The sequence below is a fragment of the Falco biarmicus genome, chromosome 6 (genome assembly GCF_023638135.1).
Source record: "Falco biarmicus isolate bFalBia1 chromosome 6, bFalBia1.pri, whole genome shotgun sequence".
In the NCBI taxonomy this organism is placed as follows: Eukaryota; Metazoa; Chordata; class Aves; order Falconiformes; family Falconidae; genus Falco; species Falco biarmicus.
In genome coordinates, this window is record NC_079293.1 from 18,168,663 (window position 1) to 18,181,660 (window position 12,998).

Here is a 12,998-nt window from a genome sequence, read left to right on the forward strand (position 1 = left end):
CAGAGTATCCAGACAATGAAGACATCTATGCAATGACTTACATATTCATTATTCAGCCTTTCTCCTTTAACTGTAGGGACTTCTGTTACATTCTGGTGCTAAAACTTCTGTACACATTCTTAAATATGAGAATGTCATGACTGAGAGGAAACTGACAAAAGCAAAATCTTCAGAGTTCTTTTGTTTGCCTGCTTGGGTGTTATCTAAAACCAGATTGTGACTTTCCTGACTTTCTCATATTCATATCTTTCCCACATTTTTCAGTCACAGGTTTCTTTGCAGTGACTTGGATTCTGTATGACTGAATTTTAAACTCCCACTAACAGATGAAACAGAAAAGCTCAATATTTGTCTCCTATGAGCACTGATATTAATCAAAATCAATATACAAATCCCTGTGAAGAGTGATCGACGAAACACAGTTCAATGTTTTTTAAGTTCAAGTTCCTTTATTTTTCACTCCCTTCACCTTACTTCTAATGTACATGCAGAACATACTAGATTATTAGTAATAACTCAGCACAAAGTATGACTTAGAGTGTTTGCTTATATTAAAGGCATACAGATTTTTGAAAACTCATGTCTTAGGATGTCCTGCCTTGCTTCCACTAGCTGCTCCAAAAAGACACAGGACTCCCATAGGATGTGGGTGTATATATTGACTCTACATGCCCTGGGGTAACTGAGAGTACCTGAGCTGCTAGCAGGTAACTAATTAGCTGTGGTGAACCTTTAATGACTTTCATTGAGAATCAGTTCATGAACGGCTAGGAAAATACCATATGAAAGAAAGCAGTATTCATCTTTAAAAAGGAATGAGGATTTGAGGTATTATAGCTTAGAAAAACTATCTTCACATCTCTGGTGGCACTAGAACAAGTTATTTAGTATTGAAAATTGATATATCTTGACTTGTGCACAGCTTTTGACACAGTTTCAGCAGAGATATTGGGGCTCAGGTATATTCAACAGAAAGTAGGTACATAGCCTGTTTAACAAAAAAACAAAAACAAAAACAAAAAAACCCAAACCAAACCCAAACCAAACAACAGAAAAAGCATATTCAAAAAACATGTTACCAATAAGAGTAAAAATTGGGTGGCTGTTTTGAATGATGTCTCACTAAGTCTCTTCTGGATCTGATTCAGTTCAACATTTTATTGGTAATTTGGATGATTGATCATTACTCCCAGATCTGGTATCCTCTGTGAACTTGCAGAGAGCACACTGTTCTATTGTCCAGGTTACTAACAAAGACATTAATCAGTACTGGCACCAGTACTGATTCTTCAGGGACATCACTAGTAACCAGCTGCCAGCTGGACTTTGCACCACAGCCCTTTAAGCCCAGCAGCCCAGCCAAGTTTCCACCCGTTATATTCTTTAGCTATCCAAACCATATTTGACCAACTGTCTCTAAGAGTACTATGGAAACCATATCAAAAACCTTCTTAAAAGCAAAGTGAACACACCCAGTGCTCTTCAAAAGCCCAGAAAGCTAGTTAGGTCACCCCAGAAAACAATCAGGTTGGTTAGGCACAGTTTGAACTAGTAAATTGGTGCTGATTCTTCCCAAACACCTTGTTCTTCATGTACCTAGACACAACTTCCAGCAGAATTTGCTCCACAGACTTCCCAGAAACTGTGGTTAAGCTCATTGCTCTTCTTAAAGATGGGTGTGACATTTTCCATTTTTTAATCATCAGAAATATCCTCTCGTCACAATGAACACTCAAAAATGGCAGGAAATGACTTTGCAGTTATGTTGGTCAGCTCATTCCCCACCTTGAAATTCGGCCCTTTTGCTCACATGGACTTGTGTATCTTCAGTTTGCTTAAGTGGATCCTGACTCTATCACTGTGGTTAGAGCTTCAGTCACTAGGCTCAGGGACTTGAAAGTCCTGAGGGTAAATCTTGCCAGTAAAAAACAAAACAAAGAAGTCATTGAGTACCTTAACCTGTTCTGAGTCCTTGTCACTAGGTCCTCTGCCCTACTGAATAGGGAATCTGTATTTTTCTTAGTGTTTCTTTTTGCTATGAATATACCTATAGAAGTCCTTCTTGTTGACCTTCACACCCCTCACAAGTTTCAACTCCAGCTAAGCTTTGTCTTTCCTAACATCCATCCCTGCCTGTTCAGGCAATGTGTTTATATTATTTCTGTGTAGCTCATCACGATTCCACATTGATTTCACTTCCTATTTGAATTTTAACTCAGTCAAAAGCTTCCTATTCAGCCACAGTGGCTTTGTGCCGTACTTGCTTGACCTGAACATGAAAGTGGACTTACTTACCTTGTGCTTCTCTCAGAGGTTGTCCTGAGAGATCAGCCAGCTTCCTGGTCTCCTTCACCCTCCAGGCTAGCCTGTGATGAGATCAAGTGAAGAAGATCTCTGAACAAGTTGAAATCTGTTCTCTGAATCCCAGGTTTGCAATGCTGTTGTTGATCTTGGTAGTCTCTCAGAACCTTTTAACTCTACCATATCATGGTTCCTGCATCCCCATCATGTTGCAGTTTTCATCACCTTCCTTACCCCCAACCTGTTCTTTATTCACTGATTTGCATAAATGGAACATAATCCTAATGTGACTAGGCTGGAGTACCTAAAAAAAGGATCTGAAAGTGATCATTTGACAGTGTAGTTTTGCTGAAAAATTCCTGGTCTGGGATATACTGCTAGAAAATAATCCAGAAATTGTGGGAAACCTTCTATTTCACACTGTGTTCCATTTTGGCCGTCATATCTTCAGAAAGACACACAGAAACCGAAGAAAACCCAGGGAAGCAAAGATAGTATAGAATAGGATAGCTGTCAAGGAGCAGTTGGTAAATTTGCAGAAAAGCACCTTTAGGCCAGCTATTTGGAAGAGTTTTCTGCAAGGATAGTGAAGCACTACAACAGTTCATCTCACAGACTGTAGAACTCCCTTCCTTTCATTTTATGTGAAAAAGGCTTCGCTCTTAATTTTTCAATAGAGATCTTCCCATCCGAAGTTCAAGTCTTTTAATGTCAAAAAAACTTCCTAAAAAAATAATTCTATTCCTGAAAATGAAGATTTGTTACTTTTTTCAGTGTCTTGTTTGTTTTTTGTTTGTTTTATTGTGAATTTCAGCCGACATTGGGGTTTATTGTTGTTCTGCCAGAATGGTTATTTTGGTCCAAAAAAGCCACTTTGAGCACTCTTGAAATGGACCAGAGGACACAGCCTGCCCTCCCTGCTCCATCACATGCATCACTGATGGCACTATAAACCAACTCTGGGGTGCTGATGTGGTGAAGGCATGCCCCTTCCTTTCCTGTTACTCAGGGACAGTAAGGAACATGTACTAGATTTTTTCCAGGATTAAAATTGTCCTGGGAGGGATGTATCGAAGGTTCTCTGTGTCTTCCTATCCTTCCACATCTCTGACAGTACAGAAATGATCAGGCCTTTAAAAAGCATCCTTTAGTCTACTTGTTTACGTTAGTATTACCAACTAAAGATCGTTAAGTGGTGAACACTTCCAGAAAATATGGTAAAAAATGAAGGAGTATAATATGTGCTAATGCTTAAATAACAGAATTTTGGAAATTCTTTGTTTCAGGACAATTTTTATCATTGCTAACTTATGTTTTGAATTGGGCTATTTTCTTTACCTGGCAGTTAAACTTGTGCCAACATACAGATGACTTCCCCATGTCTTGGATCAGGCTGTCACTTGTTCTCCTTTGATTACATGCGTACATATTATCAGAGTTGTTACCTAGCTAGCCAGCAAACAGATACCTAGCAAACCTGTTTCCTTTAATGCTAACTGCATCATTTCATGTGTGTACACAAATTGTATGAGGCTGACACTGCTGATTCTGCATTTCCAAGTTTACGCTGCCTTTACAACTAACCCTAGGAATATAAATGACAGTATGCTTGTTCCATTCCTTTGTACAGTTTGCTCAGGAGCTTCAAAATAGCTAAAACTTGTTGGTTCTAGCAATGCTTCTAAACAAAATTTTTTTCCCCTGTAGATTATAACACGAGCGAGCAAAAGCAAGCATGTAAGAAACATGAACTTTACGTGAGTTTCCGAGACTTAGGATGGCAGGTATGATTATAAATGCTGCTTCCCATCAGTTCAAATTGGGACAATCTGCTTTACAGACACCCATTATTTACAGTCTATTTTCTTCATGGTAATTGGTATTTCACTGATGAGAGACAGATTCTTTAAATGCATTTTGTAATTAAACCCTATCACTATCTCTTTACCTTTTTTGGTTGCTGTTCTTTCAGAGTTTGCATACATTACTGGCTTTACAATCTGGATTCATTCACATAAAGATAAATCTGAACTATTACTCAAAATATGAACAGATTTGCAGTAGATGAAACCAAAATACTCAGGCTGAGCAATTAACTTCTGAAATTTGCATTTGAAGTCTCCCTGGTTCAGTGCTGTCTACTGCAGGTCAGAGAGATTTCACTGGGGTAGGATCTGTAGGGAACTACAGCTTGGATCAGTGCTCATTGTTCTTTATAACACCATAGCTAAGTTTATATCATTTCTGGGGAAAACTCATCCTGCTATACAGTAACAAAAAAAAAGTACTTACAGTAAAAGGTTGTAAAGAGGCAGGGCATTATGAGAAAAGAAAATAGAGATCAATCTAGGTTTTTTTTCCAGAAAGCAAGGAGCTCTCTATAAAGAAAGAACAAGAAGGCCATCAGCAACCTATAACCTAGACATATTGCATATGTAGGTAAGAACTGAGAGATGGCTGTGCATTTCACATTTCTCTGAATTATTTTAAAACAATTCTCCAGGAGCAGAACAAGTCTATGAGGAGAAAAAGTGTGCTATCTCTTTAGTGCCAGTTCATCCTTTACATAGCTAGCTCAGATTCCCATATGCCCTCATTACTCTGCCTGGTATTTTGTAGTATATTTGTACTCACAGCAGCCTGAAGAAGTAGGTTGAGACTGTTTACCCAAGTCTGCAGAGCATAATAACACTGTCCACGGCCACAGAGCAGGCTTGTGGGATTGGGTTGAATGCAAGCTATGGAACAAATGAGTCATTATCTCTCTGTACATCACAGAATTTTCCAGGTATCAACAGTTTTTTCAGTTTTTGAAACAGTAATTCTGATATACCCCAAGATGGGCAAGGGTCTCAGATCAGTCATTCAAGGTGGCCATAGAGAAAAGAATGATTTTTTTTTTTCCCCAAAAAAATACTTGCAGAATCCAAAGTTTCATTTGGAAATCCAAAGCTACACTGTACAATATTTGACCAGCAAAACTCAGAGTGAAATGAGATAAAAAGAAACAAAACCCAAGAAGTAGGTACTTAATCCTCTCTGCCTTTCCCACAGCACCTCCATTACCTTTGCCTGCCAAAGGAGGAATTCAGCAAACTAAACACATAGCTTTCATTAACATTTAAAATATTTTCCCTCTTTTCCCCATCCTGTGTTGCTAGAAATACTCAAAATTCATGATTCAGTGACATTCCAATGGGTAATCTCTAGCAACCTTCAGTCTCACGCAACAATACAATTAATGGTATTGAGTATGGTGAAGAAAGAGGATGCATTTTAACTACCATTTTTTGCACCATGAAGTGCTTCAGATTTTTGATCTGGGAAGAAAAGTATTCTGATTAATGTATTTGGACCTTTAATCCCCCTTGTAGCCTCATTAGTTGGTATTCACTACAGATTTCTAAGTTTAACTTACATTTCATCTGAATTGTGCATGAAGAAAGCAAATACTTATTTTTTTGTCAAAAAAAAAATTAACATGCCACATCCTGAGGTTCATTTTGTCCTTGGACAAATCTTAGTTAGTTTAATATAGTTTTAAATTCTATGAGTGAGAAAAAATAAATAATTGAGTGGGTTTATTTCTTCTTGTTTTAGGATTGGATTATTGCGCCAGAAGGCTATGCTGCGTTTTACTGTGATGGAGAGTGTTCTTTCCCCCTCAATGCCCACATGAATGCAACAAACCACGCCATTGTTCAGACTCTGGTATGCCTCTGCTGATGTTGTAGTTGCCTGTTTGCAGTTGTGTCTGGGCATGGGGACTGTCTCCTCTCGTCTGTTTGATTATTTATGCATAAATTATAACCCATTTCAAAGACGTGCTTTGATGATTATGCTAGAAAGAGGATGAACTGTCCAGAGTGATCTGTGTGGAAGGTGTTTCTCTTCCATTTCAAATGTAGTAACACATGAGAAGACTGTGTCATAATACTGGAGAATTGTGTAGACAAGAAACAAAGGGGCCCCCTGGTCCCACTTCCAAGAGGTTTTTTCAGCTTATTGAAACTCTGTGTTAACATCTACATGCTATACCTTCCAGAAATGTTGACACTTGGCCAGTCTGTGGACCTCTGTTGTCAACTGCTGGCAGAGATACTTATAGTGTAATTTAATGTGAAGTTTTGCAAGCAGATGCATTTGCATGTAAGAAACTTGTGTTCAGCCATGCCTGGCTAACAAATGCAATTTTTAAATGTGTGTTTGAATCTGTTGCTCTGCCTGGTACATGTAAAAGGAGATTTGCAGCCAGCTTTCTGCCTCTGCTAGCTCTTATGTTAGTCCTGTGCATCAACTGGAGCAGCCAAAAAGATGATAGTTGAAGCAGCTGGCTAGGAAAACCTACAGAAATCAAGACCTTTAGAATACGCCTAAATGTAATGCTGAAAATCTGATGTCTGGTCATGAATTTTCACATATGCCAGCTGAAGAACTGGCTCTGAACAGCACCAGTATTAGCAGAATGATTAAGAAGAGAAATGAGAGATAATATACAAGGAGAGAGTGGGAACACAAAATCAGAACAGGAAAGGGTTGCCATCCTTAATTTGTTTCTGGAAAGGTCAAGGCACTCAACTGCAATTAGTTAAACATGGGTTTAAGGTTCCCTCTGATTTAAACTGATGATTGGAAAGTATCCTGACCATCTGACAATGATGATGAGTCTGTCCATGGTTGGCAATCTTTTTCTTTGATTTTGACAGAAAGAAATCTGGGCCTGAAAAATCTTTCCCTTTCAGGAATGAGTGCAGCTACTACCCTCTTGGGGATCTCCCCACCTCCAAACCAACCCCCCCCACCAAAAGTCCCAGAAACAAACAAACAAACAAACAAACAAACAAACAAAACAAACCAAACAGTTTTATTTCTTTCTGATAGAAAACAAATTGTGTGTCTTAAAATGACAAGTATTTCGACATGAAAGAGTCAGTTTTAAAACCTCACCATGCGCTGAGACCTTTTCCTATACATTCAAATTTTCATGTATGCACCTTCTCCAAGTCCAGCCACCAATGCAACATTATTCCTCTATACCAGAATTCGAGTCAGCAAGATTTACAAAAAGCAGGGGAAATGTCAGAGACTGAAAATAAATAGGAGCGTGGTAAGGGGTTCAGGTGAAAGGGAACAGCAAATGCCAGTTGGCAAGGAACCGAGCAATGTGCCTAGGAGACGAGGAACAGCATATATGCAGTACTGAGCTGAAAAGAAATAGGTCAGCAAAAGAATAGTTTAGCATTATGCAAACATTGCCCAGAAAAGTTGCCAATATCAGTGAGATCCCCAGGTTAGAGTTCCCCCCTGCAATTATTAACTGTTAAAGAAGAAGTGGCCCAGTGCTACCTTCTCTTGTGTGTCTATACTTTACAAAAAAGGGTCATTTCCCATTGTTAAGAAGTTTGTTTAGGTTTTCCTATTTTTTAAATTGTATACTTAAATTTTCCCCCTTTTTATGGCCTTTTTGGAATTGTGTGCCTCCCTCTGCATGTACTATATATGCATACAGTTGTGCAGCCAAAAAGCATGAGGCTAATTAAATTTTAACTGCACATAAATTAGATGAGATAACAGTAGTTGAATGCTTTCTGGTTTAAATTATACGAAATTCAGATTTACACAAGGTGTGCACATGGGGATGGCTTGGGAAACAATTATTCATACACCCCACCCTAATCCAAATGTAATCATCTCCCAGCCATACTGATTACACCATTCTAAAAAAGCCCACTCTTTGGGTTGGGAAGTGATTGTTCCTTGGTACCCCTCCAAACTTTACTAACTTTTTTTTTCTTTCTTTTGTAACAAGAATAGCAGAAATGCTGGGCCAGTACCTCTCTCTCTCTTCTTTTTCTGAGACTGAACTTAGGCAGACAGACAATATAGGTGCATATAAATACCAGACAGACTGCATTTAATGAATGATATAAACTTTCCTCTCCTCCCTCACTTCCCAGCACTCTCAGAACAGGTGCTGGAGTAGCACTGACCTCTTGGTCCTGCAAGTCAGTGGATCAACAGGTTGACTCGCACTGACTTTCAGGCTCACTCTTGAAAATGCTGTGAGCGTTACTGTCATGTGGGGCTAGCAGGTCCATGGAGCTCCCAGCCGGGGTGGCAGAGGCTGGTGGGACCAGGAGTTATGGCAGGGCAAACATCTGCCTAGAGAAGGCACAGTCATTCTTTCCTCCAGTGCTTTGCTATTCATTTGTTAAACTGTTTTTAAATGTGTGTCTAAACCATTACTAAACTGCTACTTCAGGATTTATTATTGCTCATTTCAAAAGACCTTCTCATGGTAACAGTTATGTAAAAATCGTTTCCTGATAGACTGTTCTCTGTTGTCTGGCAAAGGCTCTGGGCTTATATCACTGCAAGACAGATGGCTCTAACAGATTTACAAAGACTTAACATACAAATGAAACCTATTACTGCTGAAGTTTTCATCCATGCCTTAATAATCTCTTGCCCTCTCTATTACAACTCCCTTTATTCTGTCCTCCCCAGTTTCCAAGTCTTCGGCATGTGTAGAATATTACATCCAACCTTCTTTCAAGTACAAAGAACTTGTATTTCCCCCATTTTCAGATATTTCCACTAGATCTTGTTCACTCTGGGATACTGTTCAAAACCCTTTTCCTTCTTTTTAACCTTTCATTGATATATTTCAGCCTAGTGAACATAAAGCCGCCTCTGCCTCAGTCCTTTCCCCAAACCTTCTGTCCAGCTGGCACCCAGATTACGAATTAATTTTGACTTCAGTGGAAGTAGAATTGGATACACGGATACCTAGATAAGACTTTAAAATGCACTCATGCTGTCTGAGAACGCACATCTTACCATTTCACAGGCTGAAAACAATTTCAGTATGAGCCTTTGCCTGCACAGCCTTTGCTGTCTGCAGCAGACTTTCCCCCACACTGAGACCCTGACACAGGAAAGCATTTCAGCACGTGCTGGGGTCCCGGTGAGACCTGGGACTTGAGCCTGTGCTTCATTTTAAGCACTGTCCTCAGCAGAGATGGTACTGACAACACGTTTAAGTGTTTTCCTGAGCAGCTGCCTAACTCCAACTCTTTTCTAAATTTCATCTGAAAACCAACTTTGTGTCTTGGCTGCTCCTCCTCATTTATCTCCCCATCTTCTATTATTGTATAACTCTGCCTGAGCAATTGAAATCAGAGCAACATTCTGGAGGTAAGCTCTGCTTTAAAGTTGCTAACTGGGGAAAATCTGTAACCACAGCCCTCTCTGAACTGCAAAGACATGTTTTGCACTGATGTTGTCCTTGTACCTTGCTGTTTGATATATGAGCTATGTATTTATCTGTCTTTCAGGTTCACTTGATGTTCCCTGATCATGTACCAAAGCCATGCTGTGCACCAACAAAACTGAATGCAATCTCTGTGCTCTACTTTGATGACAGTTCCAATGTTATTTTAAAAAAATACAGGAATATGGTCGTGCGTTCATGTGGCTGCCACTAGAATAAAAAAATAATCTAAAGCAGAGGGGTTTATTCAGAATTATAATAAAGTCAAGATATAAGCCTTGCTGATGACAAGGCAGGCCTAAATTTATTCCATTTCATGTCATCTCTCATTTAAATGTACAGTATAATGTATATAGTAGCTCTTATTTATTTAAAAGTATATCGTTTCTTCTGTATGAGCAAAATTTCAGAACCATTTATTTTATGGGTCACCTCACTATGCAGTAGAACTTCACAAACTAATTTTTCAGTTGACCATACTGGAATCTATTTAATTTCATTTCACTACTTTAAACTAAAGACCTTGTATAGATTTTTTTTTAAAGGTAGAAAGTCCAGAACTTCTGTAACAGCTTCGTATTGTTAAAGAAACTAAAATACATTTGGTCATATTGTGCCAATGGAAACTGTGGCGGGGTATTTATTTAGAAAAAGGCACAGAAAAAAAACTAAACAAAACTGCTTGACTAAACGTGTTTTTTCTTTTAGAAGTTGTGCTCCATTAGAAAAAGTGAAATATTGAACAGTGCTTAAGTAAATAAATAGTAGATAGAAAACAGAAGTGAAAAGATTGCACATAATTGTCATAACTATTTTCTTTAACAAGATGAGTGTAACTGGAGGAGTATGTTACTTCTTGGCTTGTGAGCTGCAGTTTGCAAGAGGCTCAAAGCTACAGGAATTCTATGGAGACACTCTCGCCTCTATGACTTTCCAAGTTAACACTAGAAATTGAACTACAACATTCTTACCTCAAATCATATCAGTCTATTACCTATTACACTGCTCTGGCAAATATCTTTATAATAACAGCACAAGGTAAAAATCAAACAAAAAACCCACACAACCTTCCCATTATATACACAAATTAATGTATACACAAAATATACAGAGGACAGGGTATGGAAGGGCTTTGCTTTATTTAGCTCCCACTTTTTGGATGTGTTTTCTGAGCCTGCGAGGGAAGGCATGGGGGAGGTAGCAGTTGCCACCTGCTTAATCAAAAATCTTGTCCCTGATGGTTGTTTTCAGGCAATGAAAAACACCTTTCATAATGAGCCATTGGGTAATTTGCAGCCTACTTGCCAACCCACCTGCTTTTCTATCAGGTGGAGATTGGTTTAAATCATGAGGCTTAAGATGGGATATCTTTCCTTTTTTTTAGCATTAACTATCGTAACTGTAATAATTCTTAAAACCATATCCATAATTTTTAATCTCCCTAAATTTTTGGCCTCATATGAAATCCTGCGGTTGTGAATTGAACAACTAATTCCAGATTATCATTCTCAGCACCAATACCCATATGTTTATTTTGAATTAACCACATGTAATGTCTTTGGACATCCCTTTGTTTCAGTGTTATGAAAATGGGAAAATACAAACTCTGTTTTCTCTTTATTACGTGGCTGATTACAATATATGCTTTTATCATGAGTTGCCTTGATTCAAAATGCTTCACTTAAACAGTTCTCAGAGAGTTGTTAAAAAATGAATAGTTATTAAAAAATGAACATATCAATTTCTCCTTAGACAATCTATTCATGTAAACTCTGACTTCTCCGGTTATTTAAAACATATTTCATAAAACTCAGATTATTACAGACTGATAAAATCAGCGTGTGTGTGTGACTGTGTGTATGCATGTGAATGTGCAACTATCGTTTTTTGCAGAAACTAATTTATTTTATTTTGCTATTGGAGTAATACATAAATCCTTTTAATGCATACAGGTGTTTTTTTTTAAATAACAGTCCTGATTTCAGTCTTGGGACCTCTTTCCCCCAATACAGCCGTTCCATTTTACACTTCCATCTCTATTTTATACTGACATTACCTACATATCTACATTTAGCTGCAGTTCATGCACAAGGGTGTATAGCAAAATCCAATGTCTCCAAATGAATTACCATTGCGGAACAGTGAGATTCCTGGGTTGTCTTCAAAAAATTTAATGGTTTCGGTATAAAATGGGTAGGTGGATATGCTTTTTTGAACTCAATTTATTCTATATGGAATCTGATAGAAGCTACATTTTGGGTACATTAAGTAATATATTTTTAAATAATGGTGTACCATTTTGAGAATAAGAAACTGAAGATTATTGTTATATTGTTCTTTAAAATATGCTGTTGTAATATATTCCTATATTTTGAGACATAATAAACCTGTAATACTATTTTATTTTGCTGTGATTTTGCTTTTGAGACACGTGACAAAATGACACTGACGTCATATATTCTTTTAAAGGTAAAAGCATGAGATCACCAATAATTATGGATAGATTTTGTTGCAGTTCATTTCTTAGTACAGACGTTTTGCAAAATTACTTTTGTACTGTTACTTAACTGCAGCTGGTGAACCATCTACACTATTAATAAAAATCACGCCTTCAAATCATACCACCAAATGCTAATACTCTACTCAACATATACTAGAAAGGAGAAATGGTTTTAAAAAATCTCCATAAATCCCTAACTGGTCATTTCTCTGTTTGAAAGGAAGGATAGTGACACCACACCTTCTGCATGCTATGGATAAGCGTATATATGTGTATTTTCAGGTAAACTTGTTCAGGTAAGCCCTTCTCCAGTAGTACCTAATGCAAGGCTTTTTGAGTTTTAGCTTGGTCCTGTCAAATACCTGTTATTTGATATATATTTATACATAATATATGCATATATATATATAAATAGAATGTGTATGTAATTATATTACATTATAATATTAAATATATACTCATTTCTACAGATACATGTATTTCTATAGTTAAGAAGACCATTCCATTATCATTTAGAAGAAAAGAGCTTTGCTCTTTTTAAAGTTCTTTAAGCTTTCTACATCCTTAACAACTGAGAAGAGTCTAAAGGGCTGAAAACCAGAAAAACAAAAGCAGCTCTGTACAGAATTAATGTTACATTATGGGTCAGAGCTATGGGTCTTTAACTTACTCATGTTAATACCATTGCTACACATTCTGGGCCAAAATCAAATGTTTACAGGATATTACTAGTGACCACTTCTATGCCTCAGGAGTACTCGCCCAGTGGAAGTCAAAGCTGAGAGATGAACAGTATTGCAGTAGTGATTTTATTTCCCTTTAGAAGCACATTGTTCTCCGAGTGTGACTCTGATGTCCAAGACAAGGTGGACTCTGCCTGACTGAAGTATGGAGCATTTATAAATTCTCTGATGTGCTGAGCTG

The 12,998-nt window shown here is 37.8% G+C and overlaps 1 protein-coding gene across 2 annotated transcripts in view; it reads left to right on the top strand.

The window, feature by feature from the left end:
* The window catches only part of BMP5 (bone morphogenetic protein 5), a 62,010-nt gene extending 50,038 nt beyond the window's left edge, over positions 1-11,972 (top strand). For both annotated transcript variants that reach the window (XM_056344439.1, XM_056344440.1), the window contains 3 exons: positions 4,009-4,085; positions 5,902-6,012; positions 9,639-11,972. In XM_056344439.1, coding sequence (XP_056200414.1) covers positions 4,009-4,085; positions 5,902-6,012; positions 9,639-9,788 — 338 coding nt within the window. In that variant the 3' untranslated portion in view covers positions 9,789-11,972. The remainder of the gene's footprint in view (positions 1-4,008; positions 4,086-5,901; positions 6,013-9,638) is intronic.
* The last annotated feature ends 1,026 nt before the right edge of the window (positions 11,973-12,998 follow it).